At 39.7% G+C, this 17,672-nt stretch overlaps 1 protein-coding gene across 1 annotated transcript; it reads left to right on the top strand.

Moving 5' to 3' along the window:
* The first annotated feature begins 683 nt into the window (after positions 1-683).
* Positions 684-12,647, top strand: LOC145448310 (folylpolyglutamate synthase, mitochondrial-like). The gene is made up of 6 exons (XM_080326688.1): positions 684-875; positions 1,591-1,720; positions 6,057-6,715; positions 8,470-8,592; positions 9,717-9,908; positions 10,472-12,647. The coding sequence occupies exons 1-6, from the start codon at positions 750-752 to the stop codon at positions 10,868-10,870; spliced, it is 1,629 nt and encodes a 542-aa protein (XP_080182814.1). The 5' UTR covers positions 684-749; the 3' UTR covers positions 10,871-12,647.
* Positions 12,648-17,672: the final 5,025 nt, after the last annotated feature.

The following is a 17,672-nucleotide window of genomic DNA, read 5'->3' as shown; positions in this document are numbered from 1 at the left end:
AAGTCTGAAAATTTCGAAAAACTGTCCTCTTTTCACATTTCCAAAATATGGTAACCCTATACACTACCTATCAACACGTCCGGGAGAATATAAACTCACAAACTATATTTGTTCTATTTAAATCATACCAGAGAGTTGGTAAATGTGAGCACTGCGCGACGTAAGCCTTGAGCCATCTAAGAAACAGACACACATTGCTATTTAGATTAATCTACTATCTACTACTAATCTACTACTATACGACAACGTAAGCTGTGATCGTTTAGTTTGGGGTCAATTTATTTGTGTTCTAACAATAGATGGTCACTGGTCAGCGTAACGAGCAATCAGTGAATGACTGCTGGTTGCTCTCACAAGTGACTCCGGCGTAACTCGAACAATCCGAACATACAATGATTTATTCAACACCGTTTACTTGATGACTCGAAATTGACTCGTAAATTTTGCTCCGAGTCACGAGTCAATGCTCAGTTTTGAAGCTCCGAGTTAAGTAAAGTCGAGTTATTTTTCCACAGTGACTCGAGTCAAGTCAGGTCATACGAAAAAGTTGACTCGTGTCATCCCAACACTGATTTCTGTTAGATGTAAAATAAAGACTCCCTCCCTCTCTCTCTCTCTCTCTCTCTCCTCTCATACACCACCACGGTCACGCTCGGATTGGTGTCTCTGGTTTTTTTGCGGCGCAAACCACAGAGCCGCGATAACCGCTTTCTTATATAAAGTCATGCAGTTGTTTGCTTCGTCTGTTGATGGGTGCTCTGTGGCGTGCTGGTTTTCCGTACTGTTCAAGGCTCGCGACGCATGTTAGAGGCCTGCTGACCTCGGAAAAAGCTATGCAATATGAAGAAGCTGTTCGTACCCTGAATGTATTGCAAGTAAGTACTGGTTGAAGTGGCGGTGCGCCTTTATAGATGCCAGGCCAGAATTCGTAGCCCTGCTGGTATTTTGATCGTGTACGTGTACACTTTTTATTGGGAGACTTATTTCAAGTAATGCGGTTAGAAAATTTTCAGCTTTTCCAGATTAGAATTTAAATCAATCCTACACGTTTTTTTCGAAATTACACTAGAATTAGTATTTATAGCTACACATTTTTTCCAAATTAGACTAGAATTAGAACCAGAGCCAACACATTTAAGTGAAATAGACTAGAATTATCATTATAGCTTCACAGTACGTTTTCCAAATTAAACTAGAATTGAAAATATAACTACTGGTACACAGCTTTTTCCAGATTAAATTAGAATTAAAATTGACTGAAAATCTGAACAAGCTCAGCTCAGTTCTCTATCAGAGCTCATTCTCAGTTTCTCACGAGCATGAGAATGACAAACGTCCACAGTAAACTTGGCTCATTATGCACTTTATGTTACAGAGTTCTATAGCATTTTCAGTAAAACCAAACAGATTAGAATTGAAATCATTTCACATATTAGATTACTGGCGTTTCACTCTGATTCGACTAATTAGACACTAAATTTATCTACTTTTCCATGTCTGATTCTTAGAGGTACAGAACTTCACTCATGAATTTAATAATATAGCCTATTATTTTGTACATATAAATGATCGAATTCTTTTATTTACCAGACCAATGGTCAGAAGCCGTTATTTCGAGATGGCAGCTGCCTGGTGGCTATGCAAGAGTTGCTGAATCGTGTTGGAATCACCCAACAGAACTTGAAAGATCTCAGAATTGTGCATGTCAGCGGAACTAAAGGTAACAGTGACAATAAATGACTGTGGTGCAGATAGGGAATTTTTAGGGACAGAACTTGGTATACATTTTAATAATAAAATCATTCCATAAATAGGCCTATATTAAAAACCAAAGCTTCAGGTACGGTATTCATATATTTACGTAATCAATATATTGTTAACATGTAGGAATTTTGAGTCTATACTCAGCCTCTGGAACGCGTACCAATTGTTGGAATCCAAAGTAATTCCAATTAATTTAATCAATACAATGATTTGACCAGCTAATAAACTATACTGCAGGGAATTTATACCTGAAAATAATATTTATAAGTTAAACCTGGAAACTGTCTTATTAAAATTTTATTGTGCAAATGATGTACAGATAAATTTTATGTAAACACTCTACTCTACTCACCCTATGGCACATACCGATTTTTGAAATACACAATGTTTTTTTCATTTCAATAATAAAAGGATTTGACAAGCTGCTAACCTATACAATGAATGTAGACCTGAAAATAATATTTATAAGATAAACCTTTGCTAGAAAACAGTGTTATTAAAATTATATGCATATGCCTAAAAATTATACCGCACAAGTGAGTTTTCTGTCTATACTCAGCCTATCGCACATACCAATTGTTGTAATACAAAATAATTTTAATTCAATCAATTAATGCCATTATTGGACCAGATTTAATCCGGAAACAAATATTCATATGATAAACCTTTGCTTGAAACCTATGTTAATGAAATTATATTTAATATAAATTATGTACCATACTGTACAGATAAATTTTATGTCCATACTCAGTAGGGCTGTTCAAAAATAACCTTTTTTCCTGAATCTTGCTGGTTACTTGATTAAATCGTTAGGTTGCCTTAAAAACGACGCACACCAAATTTGAATTCATTCCAACCAATATTCGCGGATTTCGTAGAGTTTGAAAATTTTGAATTTGCCTAAAAACGCAAAAATTTTTTTTTTTCAAATTTTTCTGCCAACCCCATGAAATTTTTGCGCTGTTTTCAAAAACGATGCAAAACAAATTTGACTCAATTTGAAGCCGTAGAAGTGGAGTTATTTCAGTTTTTCTTTCATAAGTCTGGGATTATCCTTGATTGGTGGATCATCCCAGAATTATCATCTAAAAACTTGAATAACTCCGCTTCTGCAGCTTGGAATTGAGTCAAATTTGTTTTCCATCGTTTTTGAAGACAGCGCAACAATTTTATAAGGTTGGAAGGAAAATTTGAAGAAAAAAAAATTTTCGCATTTTTAGGCAAATTCAAAATTTTCAAACTCTGCGAAATCCGCGAATATTGGTTGGAATGAATTCAAATTTGGTGTGTGTCGTTTTTTAAGGCAACCTAACGATTTAATCAAGTAACCAGCAAGATTCCGGAAAAAAGGTTATTTTTGAACAGCCCTAATACTCAGCTTATATCACGTGGACCAATTGTTCGAATGCAAAATAGTTACAATTGAAGAGCTTCTTGGAGGTGAAGTGCAGTGAATTTAGTCCTGAAAAAAAATATTTATCAGATAAAACTTCGCTGGTAAGCATTAAGTTATTAGAATTATATGTAATAAAAAGATTTTGGAAAAATATCTTCCGCTGAATTTTGAATATCACCCGAGTTACAGTAGTTATTAAGTTTCTAGCGGGTGAGAAAAATTCATGTAGACCTCGAAACACTTGTCCTGCTTTACGTAATTTATTCATTTGTGAAATTTGTAAGAAATTTATAAATTGATGAAAGATGAAATGAGTTTGAACCGTATCTAGTCTGCGCTCGAGATTGCGGGACTTTGATCTGATAATATTTCTGATATTTCATGATATGTGATAAGTGGTAGAGATTTCAAAATGGCTCTGTATAAGAGTTTGGCAACTAGAAAATTTTCGTTTTTCCATGTTAGATTAGAATTTGAATTGCTGAAGTTGCAAAAACTTTGAAATTGCATCAAGTTCACTTCATATCAAATCAGAATTGATTCTCGTCAGCACGAGAATGGCAAATGTCTGTACAGCAAGCTTGGTTCGTTTCGCACGATACACTTCTGCTGTAGCATTTTCATGAAAAGTTGAAATTCGGGCAAAGAAGCGTCTCACAAATGAAATTAGTACTAGGCAAAAGCAGGGTTGTAATGTCTTGAGTCATGACTCGACTCGAGTCACGATTTTCTGATGACTCAACTTGACTCGAGTCATTTTCTCAAAATACGGAAATGACTCGACTCGAGTCAATCTGTGTATTGACTCGACTTGGACTCGAGTCATTGCGCATGACTCAAAACCAAGTCATATAACTCAAGACGGCTGAGACCTACATTTGATTGTGATTTCGAAGAATAGTAAAGTAACCACACTATTGGGACTTCGTCTGTTGGTACCGGTACTTGAAAAAGCGACCAGAAACTGCTAAAAGCATAGGCGCTGAACTTGGGTATGCTAGGTATGCCGCGGATACCTAGAAATTTTTTTGATATGCTGCATACTCGGAATTCGGTTAGGCCTGTAGGTGACTGGCTGGTGAATTGATCGATTTAGAAATAAGCAGTGTATTTCGTAGTGCTGCTGAGCACGTGAGCAAATCAGCAGCAATTTATTCAGGTGCGTAGCAAAACCCCTTCCTTTTGAAATCACCATTCTAACGCTAATATTCAGTTGCAATTCAGTTAGTCGTATTTTATCAGTGTTGCGCACGCCAATTAGCGAGAAGCGTGTTTCCAATTAGCGAGAAGCGTTTGTGCACAATATAACGCAACACGATCTCCCGCCGAGGTTATTGCAAAGTTGTCATTGATTACCGCGCGCTCGGCAATCGTCGCTGGTCTGATTAATCGCGTCTCCAACAAGCCTAGTTCCGATAGCTTGAAGAATCGCATCTGCAATAGGCCCGGTGCGCACCATGCCATTGCTGGTCAATACAATTGGGTATGCAATAGGCCTGGTACGAAATATATCATCGCTGGCCTAACTATCCCATTTCGGGCCTAGCACGCTTTAGCTTCAATATCTCGATTGCGATTAAAGATTGACATCGCAAAACTGAATGACATCGAATGTCCGCAAACATGCACGCGCAGGATTTCCGCATATACTTTAACATAACCATCAGAAGATGTGTGTCAAGGCTTGGGTTATAAAAGATGAGAATGGTTTGAACCACCTGAACTCGATGCCACTATAGAGCAGATTCCATAATAACTCGAACATTTTCACTTAAGCAAATCGTCCGTCGCCGAGGCCACGTAATAAGCATTGATAAGCGCATATTTAATTGTTCACCAGAGATCATAGACTCCCAAATTGTCAGCACTTCCGAACTCATTGACAAGCTTTTCATACGCGTAAGTTCATCAACATGAGGAGATTGTATAATGTATAATCGTTATTTATGCATTGATTTTGATACTATATTGGTAAATTCGAAAAAATACATTGATCTAACGCGAGTAATTAGAAGAGGGAACGCGAGGCAACTAGACCGCGACATTGATACTAAAGATGTCAATCTCTATAAGCGCAAAATGTGGCTATTGTCATCTCCTGCTGCGTAAGAATATGATATCTGATTCGTCGGCGGGAACTAACATCGCATTGGTGCGTGAACTTAACCAAAATAAACTAATGCTACCTTGGTAAATTTGAAATTAATTCAATCAATACAGCAAGCGGCCGGCTGGCTACGCGTTTGGTTAATAGTATTGTAATTTTGTCACCATATACAAGTGACAGAGGTGATATTGAACGCTTGCGAGTCGTTTCATTTGTCAATTCTGACGCACTATGACGTCAACCCTTTGTGATGTCATCGATCCCGCATACCTAGGGAAAATTAGAGGTCAGCGCCTATGGCTAAAAGTGAGCAAAATGAGTATATTATAAACGCGAACCATTCGATATCACCAAACAGAGTTATAAAAGGGAGTTTAGCAAGACTTCGATTTGAAATTGAGCAGTCAACACAATGACTTGGACTCGGATTTGATTCATAATACCATGACTCGGACTCGGGCCTCTGCTCGCTGACTTGGACTCGGTGGTGAATTGAAAATCACTCGAGTCAAAACTATAAAAGTGAGATTGACTTGTGACTCGGAGCCTTGTGACTTGGTTACAACCCTGGACAAAAGAGACATTTTACAAATTAGGTTAAAATTAGAGCATGGAATGGAAACATTCCATAAATTAGATTAGAATTAGAGCAAAGAAAATTACATAAATTGGATTAAAACTAGATTACCGGCATTTCGCTGTAATTAATCTAATTAGGCAACTAGAATTCTCCAGTCCAAGTCTTCTTCGTAGATCCTTTTGAAGTGCCATCTACATTGGTTATTACAGGAAAAGGCTCGACTTGCGCATTTGTAGAAAGCATTTTGCGTCGCCACGGATACAAAACTGGATTCTTCAGCTCGCCGCATTTGATCGAAGTCCGCGAAAGGATTCGCATCAACGGAGAACCCATTTCTCGGAAAGAATTTTCTGAATACTTCGAAGACGTTTACAATAAATTCACTGAAACTCGAGAAGGCAGCAGTCACGAATACCCGGCATATTTCTATTTTTTGACCATCATGGCTTTTTACGTTTTCGTTCAAAAACGCGTCGATGTCGCGATTATGGAGGTTGGAATCGGTGGCAGCTTCGACTGCACCAATGTTGCTCGACAAACAGCCGTTTGTGGGGTCACGTCGTTAGGATACGACCATGTAGCCCTTCTTGGACATACAATCGAATCAATAGCTTGGCACAAAGCAGGCATATTTAAACCGGGAATATCGGCGTTCACATCACCCCAACAGCATTCCGCGTTGCAAATTATGGCTCAGACTGCGTTTGATAATGACGCGAGGCTTGAAATATGTCCGGACCTGACCGCTTATCGGCTGCCCGCCGGCAGAAGGCTGAAGCTTGGGTTAAACGGAGAGCATCAGAGAATGAATGCTTCGTTGGCGCTGCAGATCGCCAACTTGTGGTTGAAAAAGAAACAACTCAAAGTGGTGAGATTTCATTTGTATTTAGACATTTCGTGGTATTAAAGGGGCACAGCGCTCAAAAAATGATGTTGTCTCATATTATGGAAAGAACAGGAGTTTATTGGATTTATTGAAAAAAAATCAAATTTCACTGTCAACCCCATGAAATTGTTCAGTTGCCTGAAAGAACAAAGCTCGCCAATTTTTGCTAACTTCCAAATGGTAGGAGCAAAGTTATTGCAGTTGAAAATGTTGGATTCACATAAATAGCCTAGACAATGGATGATTCCAGAATTATGAATGAAAAACTCAAAATAACTTCGCTTCGGATTGGAATTGTCAAATTTGTTTTCTATCGCTTTTGTTGTCAACTCCACAATTTCATGGGGTTGACAGTAAAATTTGATAGCTTTTTAAAAAATATTTCTATATCAAATTCAAAATTTTCAAACTCCTCTGCTGTACGTTCAATCTACAAGTTGGATCGAGCCAAATTGGGTGGATACCGTTTTTTATTTAGGCAACCTAACAATTTAGGGAAAAAAAGTTATTTTTGAACAACTTCAAGTCTCCAATGAATATATTATCCACTTGTATATTGAAGTTTAAGTTCTGCACATGCAAGAAGCTCTTAAACTTTCGCAAATCCTAGATGTTGAGTTGTCTGTGGTCTCACTGGTCTGTGAATCTAGATATTCCTTATACAAATTCTTGTGAGTTTTTTTGGAAAATATTGCCTTGGTGTGAAAATCCTGTCTGCTTGTAATTTACAAAATGCCATTTCAATACGAGATGATGAGGAAACATGAGCCATTCTCATTTTGGATATTATGTAATTTGGGAAGCAAAGCGGAAATGAAGGCTTCCAATGTGCTGTGATTCGTTCCCAGTAACCAGTAGTTCAGGGTTACAGTCTGTTTCTGTCATTGGCCGAATATTTATAGTTTTTGAAGACATGTAACGGTGTCCGAATAATTGCATTGTTTTTGCGGACAACATTGCTTATCATACTACGTTTCCCAATCTATTTGCTCAAGTACTGAACAAGTTGCTTTGAAATCTTTCCGAGTAAAAGTACAAGTAACATCGCAAACCTCTGCACAAGGGCAAGTGCGAGCGATTTCCGCTTTGTGTTAAAAATGCTTTATGCTATTTGCCATACATTCATCTCCAAACTAGACCAGAACTAGAATTATTGCTTTTCATTTTTTTGCCAAATTAGTTTAGAATTAGAATCACTGAATTCTCGAAAACTTGGACACGGACTGAATTCATATTCATGTTTACTAGTTACTTTTTTGCTTTTCCAAAATAAGATTTATATTATAATTACGGTATATAGGCTAAAGGCTACCTACACATTTTCTTCCATATTAGATTGGAATTACTGTTTGCAAAAAAGCTGGAGATTCAATTCCAAATAAAAAAGGAATACACGGAAAATCAACTTCAGTTTATATCAAATCAGAGATCATCCTCATAAGCACACGAGAAAGTAAAATGTTTGTACAGCACGCATGTACGTATGTAGGCACGTTTCGGATGATACAGTTCTCCTGTAGCATTTTCAGGAAAATCCGAGATTGAATTGGAATTAAAACGAGAGCTTAAAAACATTTCACAGATTACGTTACTGTCATTTTGCTCTAATTAGGCCAAGTCCCAAGTCTGCTCTTTGTGACTTGAATTACAAAACTGCTCGATACCCGTAAGGTATAAATATGAACTTTCTAGAATGCCATGTACGTAGTTGCATCGCCCCTGTCTTTTTGTTGCAGGATCACGAACTGATGGGTTACACTTCGGAAGTGGAAGCGTTTCCGACCCACGCTCGGCCGTTCCCGCTCACTGAGAAACATTTGAAGGCGTTGGAGGATTGCTCTTGGAAGGGAAGAGCTCAAGTGAGATTGGTTCATCAGTTCAGCTTCACCTACGATATACGATAATACTGGATTATTGGCTCAGTAGTTGTTGTAGTTTAAACCATCGTATACCGTATTTGTGTTTTGATCTAGATATAGTTATATCGATCACAAAATGCTGCTCTTACTTTGAAGTAGTCAACTGTATGATGGTAAATTGAGTATGATAGCTTCAGAGTATCCAATTTCTCCCAATAGCTATAGTAGACTGAATAATCACCAGATGACTTTGTCGCGGTTGCTGTGACTATATAATAATCATATTTACTACTCTTCATCGGGGCTGGACATATTGATTCGAGTACGGTGCTCTCATCTGAACATAGTATTAATTGAAATGAATCGAGTGGCGTAGTGCGAGATTATTTTTCTAGTGCTGAAATGATACGCTCCTTGTCATTACCAGTTCATCAACGAGAAGGGCAGTTTCGATACTATGAATGAATGGGTCCATGCCTTTGTGTTTTTCACTGGGATGCTTTATCATCGACCGCTCTGCAAAATAGTATTAAATGTTATATCACGGATCATACAGTCTCTATTTTAGCAACACTGTTATTCCCAAATGATGGAGATGACAAAATACGATGATTGGCCGATTGAATACACTTGAAAACTACTAAAACAATGGCTCTAACGGGGCTGGGGCCTTTGGGGTTAGAATGATATAAGCAGCAGTGCAACAAGAGATATTTGAATTCTATTATTAGTGTAGCTTATTCTCCATGTATTTTACATGCAGCGGTTTCGGATTGTCGTTTCCGCCTTTGTGAATAACTATTATTTGGTTCATTTTCCCAGAAAACTCTAAAGAGAATGTGCTATATTTTGCCTTCCCATAATGTAGTAGTGTCAATTTTACCACCTTTGCTCCTAATAGCTGCTCGAGTGAAAAGTCAACACTGTCGTCAGATGGTTTTAATGCGGCTGATGAACATGTTCGACAAATACTACTATTAAAATGTACTGCATAATACAATCATTTTTCAATTTACTCAGAATGACCTCGCAGGCCGGATGTTTGACACGCCTGGTGTACTACGTCCATCTTTTGGTGCCTTTTCAAATTTTGCCTCGCATGACAAACAAAGCGTTGTTTTCAGGTTGTAAAGTTCCGTAATCTCACGTTCTACTTGGACGGGGCGCACACGACGCGTAGCATGCGGTGCTGCGCCGATTGGTTCCGTTCTGCCGCTGACGAGGAAGAGAGATGTCTCGGGAAACGGTGTCTACGGATTCTAGCCTTCAACATAACGGGACAAAGGGACCCGACACCGCTCTTTGCTGAATTGAAGGTGAGTGACCAACAGAGATGAGCAAAAGTAGATAACTAGATAACAAATATGATTCTAGCCCAATTCTTGGAACGTTTCTAGGCTCTCACTTCAACTATAATCTAATTTTTGGCTTTCCTGAAAGTACTACAGGAGAACCTTATCGTGTGAAGCGAGCCAAGCTTGCAAGTGTGGACATTTGGACATTTGCTGTTCTCGTGCTAATTAGAATCAACTCTGGTTTGATATGGACTGAATTTAATTTCTTTAACGCAGAGCGAATGTTTGATGATGTTATAGTTGTGTAATCTGACTCCAGAAGGTTACTTGCAGCATTCGTTGCGTATATCTTCCCTCCTCATCGGTCAAATATTAAAATGGCGTTAACAACATATTTCGTTATGATTTCCAAGCTTTCGCGACTTCACTACCGTAATTCTAATTCTAATCTAATTTGGGAAGAAACTGAGTAGCAATCATCCTAATTGTCATCAAAGTTGGAAAAAACGGAAGCTGTCATTATAATAGTCATCTGATTTTGAAAAGGTGAAGATTTTGAAGTTAGCCACCTCTCATTACAACAGAGCTGCGGGATATTCTACGCGGTCTTCACCCCGAACATCGCAACTCTAGCTGTTGACAACGCGGACCAAAACAACTTGAAATCCAGCATAGAGGACAAGCTTTTGTGCGCCGTCAGAAACCACAACGAATGGCTCCGACACGCTTCTACCGACTCTGACATGAAATGCGACTTGCCCGTGGACGCGCCGATCTTCCCGACCATTGCAAATGCGGTCGCTTGGTTGTCAGAGGGTAGAGACAAGGAATTGTTCGCTTCTTCTTCTAAATTGTCGTCACACGAAAACTTGAATGTGCCCCTTTTACATGGTGTTCCGCACGTTCAGGTTTTGGTTACTGGGAGTGTTCATCTCGTTGGCGGTTTTTTGAAAATAGTAGAGCCTACCTGTCATGACAAATAGGATCACCAGAAGATATTCGACAATGGGCTCAATCATGTAGAACTCGAATCTGAATCAAGCATTGATTCCGCTGATTTGAGTCGAGTATTGGGAGATGACTCTTTCTGGTACTGAAATGATACGATCCTTGTCACTAAGAGTGAATTGGTCGTCTATAATTCTAGTTTCGATAGTATTTACCACTGTGGAAGGCCTGAAACCTCGATTGGTAAATGTCGCAACATACGAAAGCTACCCACGTTACTGGAAATGACATATCTGTGAAGAACTATATTCTACTGTGGGAGGCAGTAAGCCTAGATTGGTGGTATCGCAGCATACGAAACATGTACTACAAAACTAGCCATGTTACTGGAGAAGACACATCTGCAAGTCATGATCAACCCACAGCATTGTCACAAAGTGCAATGAAATAGGTGTGGATGATAAAATACCGAATCATCTTTAATGTATGGTTACCATACGTTCTCCTTTTTCAGGAAATTGAAAATGTCCTCCTTTTTGGCAATTCGTCCTCCTTTACAGCTTTTACAGCTAGGATAGTGAACCTAGTCAAGTGAAAATTGGCATAAATGACGTGAAATAGGTAATAGAGTCGAATGAAAGTGATGACCATTTTTTTTTCGGTAAATCAACTTTTATGATTTGGTAAAAGTGCCCTTTCATGATTCCAAAATATGACAGCCCTATGTTTAATGTGATGTAGAACTGTGTTCGAACTTTCCACATCATTCGTATTATTCTGCTGACGTAACGAGCAATACTCGACTGGAAGCCTAATACTCGATACACGATTGAATCACTCAGTTCTTGAGTTAGCCATGCCTTTGTGGTCAGTAATAAAGAACTTCTAATGTTCGAGTCTGCTTGCAGTACTTGCTCAAGTCAAAGAGTTTTTTTAAACTGCTTGAATAGCTCTTGAACATAAGTGGTAGGTAACAAGTTGTTCCGCTTATTCCAAATACTCGTTATTGGGCTACTTCTACTTTTCCAAAGTTCTACAAGCATGTTTTACCTACTTCCGATATTGCCTCAAATGAATATTATGGTTTAGACTTGTACTTATGAGTTTTCTAGGCAAAACTAGGCACGGGAAACTTACTTGAAAATCGTTACTTGTATTAAATACCAACGATGACTACTTCGACTACCTGCGGTCCAATCACGCAGTCTACGATGCGCGAGTTCAGTGCAGCATTCGTTTTGGAATTTTTTTAATACATGAGGTCATGCATCGATTTCATGATAATAAAGTTCTAAGAGCTTCTTGCAGTCACATAACTTCAGTACGCCATTGAATGATATTGATATTGAACCCGAATATCTTCGGTAGGGTAATCGTCAGCAACAAGTAGAGAATTAGAAAATACTTGGTATGTATGAACATGATACGATTGTTGATATACAATATTCTGTTCCATTCTCTACTACACGACCTGAAATATCTGGTTTATTTCCATATCAAAATATTATACAATGATGATCACTGTTATTACATTCCTAAATCCGACATCGCTAATTGTGTAATTCACTGGCGACCATGGATAGACGCTTCATTTGAAAGTGTGGCTCGATGCGTTTACAGCTACTGCTACTGGAAGGCTGATTCCAGACTTCGATTACTGCCCATTTAAAATGAGTATTGATGCCTTGCTATATGCGCGTGTTGTTGGAATAGTTATTAGTGCCTTGATAATAGATATTGAACATTCGCAGAAAGCGAAACTTATGCAAAGGATTGTGATTTGACCAATAATAAATATGCATTGTGAGACGACTCTGGCTTTTTGTGAATTTCCTTCAGTTTTTGATGTGTAATGATGCAGCACTTCAAGAATTTACACTTTACAGGTTCAGGCATAGATAGGCCTCTCACTTTGCTAACAGAATGTCTGTAAGGAACTGTCTTTGAGTAGTTGTAGCCGCGGATTTTGAAATAATACAGTTATTGAACCACTATAGAAAACACTTGCCGTGAGTCGTGATACCGATGTTCTTGCGACCATTGCTAGCTCAGAGTCATCACTATACTAACGGTGGCATAGCCAGGGGTCCGTTTTGGGAGTCCGAACCCCGCCCATTTCAAATTCGAAAACTCGTCGATTTTAAATGCCAATTGTAGCTCTAATATTTATTGGCTCATTAATAAGTGTAGTGGATTTTTGATGGGTCTAGTTAAAGTTGTTAGTTTTGAAAAAAAACGTAGTTGCTAAACATATAGAAAACACGTGTCGTTGTTTGGCGTGAATCGTGATGTCGGTGTCCTGTTGTGTGATGTTATTGCATGTACTGCTAGCTCAGAGCCAGCGCTACTAATACTAATGGTGGCGTGGCCAAGGGCGGATTTTCGAGGTTAACACCCCTCCCATTTCAAACTTCTGCTGTAGAAAGCCGATTCTACCTCCAATATTTCTTGGCTCATTCGCAATTCAGTTATTATAGTTCTATTTGGTTGTGGATTTTAAAGGTCTTTCGTTCTATGGTTGTAAGTTTTCAAAAGTACATCGTTCTAGTTCTAATTGCGTATTTAGAAAGGAAGTGTCTACTCGTCCGGTACCGGACGAATTAAGTTCCTCAGGCTATTCGTCCGGCGTAAGCATGCCGCAACTGCAGAATGGGTACCGGGATTTCCGGAACTGTGGGCCGTAACGGGCATCCCTAAAAGACGGAGAAGCGGAGGCAGCGGAGACAGCGGAGGCAGCGGAGAACGGACCCTAAAACGCGGAGACAGCGGAGACAGCGGAGAGAGCCAAAAATGCCGATTCCTAAAAGACGGAGATAGCGGAGGAAGCGGAGAGCGGAGCTTTCGGTCATTGACCTTTATAGACACGCGCAAACGCAACTCTAAAACGTGTAGACGGCGGAGAATAACGGAGAAGTCAGCCATGCGAGTTTCAGGCCAATTTGGTGACTGATTGCCCATCGATGAGACGACATTGCGGACGGTTATAATATACTGAAAGCGGAGTTCGGGGCGTAGCGAAATATATTTCGAAACAGCAGAGAATAACGGAGAATTCAGCCATGCGAGTTTCAGGCCAATTTGGTGACTGATTGCCCATCGATGAGATGACATTGCGGACGGTTAAAATATACTGAAAGCGGAGTTCGGGGCGTAGCGAAGTATATTTCGAAACAGCAGAGAATAACGGAGAATTCAGCCATGCGAGTTTCAGGCCAATTTGGTTACTGATTGCCCATCGATGAGACGACATAGCGGACGGTTATATAATATACTGAAAGCGGAGTTCGGGGCGTAGCGAAATATATTTCGAAACAGCAGAGAATAACGGAGAATTCAGCCATGCGAGTTTCAGGCCAATTTGGTGACTGATTGCCCATCGATGAGACGACATAGCGGACGGTTATATAATATACTGAAAGCGGAGTTCGGGGCGTAGCGAAATATATTTCGAAACAGCAGAGAATAACGGAGAATTCAGCCATGCGAGTTTCAGGCCAATTTGGTGACTGATTGCCCATCGATGAGATGACATTGCGGACGGTTATAATATACTGAAAGCGGAGTTCGGGGCGTAGCGAAGTATATTTCGAAACAGCAGAGAATAACGGAGAATTCAGCCATGCGAGTTTCAGGCCAATTTGGTTACTGATTGCCCATCGATGAGACGACATAGCGGACGGTTATATAATATACTGAAAGCGGAGTTCGGGGCGTAGCGAAATATATTTCGAAACAGCAGAGAATAACGGAGAATTCAGCCATGCGAGTTTCAGGCCAATTTGGTGACTGATTGCCCATCGATGAGACGACATAGCGGACGGTTATATAATATACTGAAAGCGGAGTTCGGGGCGTAGCGAAATATATTTCGAAACAGCAGAGAATAACGGAGAATTCAGCCATGCGAGTTTCAGGCCAATTTGGTGACTGATTGCCCATCGATGAGACGACATAGCGGACGGTTATATAATATACTGAAAGCGGAGTTCGGGGCGTAGCGAAATATATTTCGAAACAGCAGAGAATACCGGAGAATTCAGCCATGCGAGTTTCAGACCAATTTGGTGACTGATTGCCCATCGATGAGATGACATAGCGGACGGTTATAATATACTGAAAGCGGAGTTCGGGGCGTAGCGAAATATATATTTCGAAACAGCAGAGAATACCGGAGAATTCAGCCATGCGAGTTTCAGACCAATTTGGTGACTGATTGCCTATCGATAAGATGACATAGCGGACGGTTATAATATACTGAAAGCGGAGTTCGGGGAGTAGCGAAATATATTTCGAAACAGCAGAGAATAACGGAGAATTCAGCCATGCGAGTTTCAGACCAATTTGGTGACTGATTGCCCATCGATAAGATGACATTGCGGCCGCGTTTCGTATGACAATTTAACTGATGATAGTTGTGGAATATTATACTGAACTACTTTCTACTTTACAAAAACCTAATTGCAAATGTAATTAGTAGGGATGGTGTGAACCTCTGAAAGGTTCAGGTTCGTGTGAACGCGAACCTTTTTGAAAGGTTCTGTGTGAACGCGAACGTGAACCTCGTGACGTCACGTGACGTCATATTGCCAATTTCAACCCTTTATTTGAATTAAGTCATTGCCTAATGCCTATATTAATGTATTGTAGCCTACATGTACGTACACGATACCTAGCGACGACTCGGGCCGGATAATGGCACAGTGCTGAAGTACATATTCACGTTTTAAACATCGCCAAATGTATCAACTAGGCATTCAAATGATGTAATAATCCCATGAAATCAATATCTTCCGTCGCTTTGCCAACAATTTCGACGAGGACTTGCCAGGGAATATAAGCTTACGCCTTAACGGTCTCGGCCTGAGCGAACAACGTATTTGGCGTCTGAGTATTACTACATGGATATTGAGCAGAGTGTATAACGGGTTTCTTTACTTGCTACCAATATTAACCCACTAACAAGTTATACAACAGTAGCCAGCACCCCAATCGCACGGATTTGGTTTTTATGATGCAGTATACATATGAAGTCAAGATTGACCCCGACGCCCGCCAGATTTTTACATCAGAAAACGATATCAATCTCATTGATTGGTTGAATAAGCATCATTCGCTGACTATACATGCAGTGTATTTCGCTCTTGATGTTATGTCATTGCGGGTTAAGCACAAAGCAATGATAGTCACTAAATATTCAGGAACGAAAAGCTGGATATTTCGAGCAAACTTTTGTAACAACGCAAGTAAAATATTTGAGATTGTCAAGGTGCATGCTCGTTTCGTGTTGATTTTTTATGCTGCCTGTGCCATGCATAGAGTGGCCCGCAGTTGAAATGCAATAAATTTGAACCAAAGATGAAATTTGAACCAAAGATGAAGTGAAAATTGCAATATATGAAGAAGGTTCACAGTGCAGAACCTACCAAGGTTCTGTTGTGAACACGAACCTCAAAATTTCCGAGGTTCACACACAGAACGCGAACGTGAACCTCACGTTCACACCATCCCTAGTAATTAGTTCATCCAGAATACTGTTCAGGTAGATGTTGAAGTGATTGCGAAACATTACCACTTCAATAAGTACCGGAAATAGCCCAAATCTACTTGATTACCCCGAAAAAGTAGAAATATTCAACATATATAATATCTGAACAACTTGATGTGATAAAGCAAAAATAATAGGGATGGTGTGAACCTCTGAAAGGTTCGGGTTCGTGTGAACGCGAACCATTTTGAAAGGTTCTGTGTGAACACGAACGTGAACCTCGTGACGTCATATTGCTAATTCCAACCGTATCTTTCCTATATTAATGTACACGATACCTAGCGAAGACTCGGGCCACATAATGTCACATAATTGCTGAAGTACATATTGGCGTTTTAAACGTCGCTAAATGTATCAACCGCGATAATCAAAGGATATAATAATCTCATAAAATCAATACATTCCGTCGCTTTGCCAACAATTTCGACGAGGACTTACCAGGGAATATAAGCTTACGCCTTAACGGTCTTAGCCAGACTGGATAATGTGTTCGGAGTCTGAGTATTGCTACATTTATATTGAGCAGAGTGTAAAACGGGTTTCTATACTCGCTACCGATACCATAAACAACAAGTCAGCCAGCACCTTAATCGCACGGATTTGGTTTTAATGATACAGTAAAGATATGAAGTCAGGATTGACCCCGTACGCCGCTGAGCAGTTTCAGGTTTTTAGAAAAATTTTTGAGTGAATTTGAAGTTCTAAGATCGAAAAAATATGTGCCGGTTATATATTGTCGAATACTTCGAAATACACCAAATTGGCCAGGAACTCGCATCGTTGACTTTTCCGTTTTTCACCGCTGTTTCGAAACATCTTCCCCTACGCCCCGATCTCCGCTTTCAATATATTATGTAACCGTCCGATACGTCGTCTCATTGATCGGTTCCATCGTTCGGTTTATTAGCAATTTTCAGTATATTATAACCGTCCGCAATGTCATCTCATCGATGGGCAATCAGTCACCAAATTGGCCTGAAACTCGCATGGCTGAATTCTCCGTTATTCTCTGCTGTTTCGAAATATATATCGCTACGCCCCGAACTCCGTTTTCAATATATTATAGCAATATAACCGTCGGCTATGTCATCTCATCGATGGGCAATCAGTCACCAAATTGGCCTGAAACTCGCATGGCTGAATTCTCCGTTATTCTCTGCTGTTTCGATAGATATTTCGCTACGCCCCGAACTCCGCTTTTAGTATATTATTACCGTCCTCTATGTCATCTCATCGATGGGCAATCAGTCACCAAATTGGCCTGAAACTCGTATGGCTGACTTCTCCGTTAT

This window comes from Botryllus schlosseri, chromosome 10 (genome assembly GCF_051294905.1).
Source record: "Botryllus schlosseri isolate E-star chromosome 10, Bs_hap1, whole genome shotgun sequence".
Classification (NCBI taxonomy): Eukaryota; Metazoa; Chordata; class Ascidiacea; order Stolidobranchia; family Styelidae; genus Botryllus; species Botryllus schlosseri.
The sequence above is the reverse complement of the archived record's forward strand: the minus strand, read 5'-3'. Positions and strand labels throughout refer to the sequence as shown.

Excerpts from the sequence above, each read along its gene's own strand:
- LOC145448310 (XM_080326688.1), top strand. The coding sequence starts at position 750 with ATGGGTGCTCTGTGGCGTGCTGGTTTTCCGTACTGTTCAAGGCTCGCG. Across the intron at positions 876-1,590 it reads GTACCCTGAATGTATTGCAA|ACCAATGGTCAGAAGCCGTT; the intron begins GTAAGTACTGGT and ends TTTATTTACCAG. Across the intron at positions 8,593-9,716 it reads CTTGGAAGGGAAGAGCTCAA|GTTGTAAAGTTCCGTAATCT; the intron begins GTGAGATTGGTT and ends CGTTGTTTTCAG.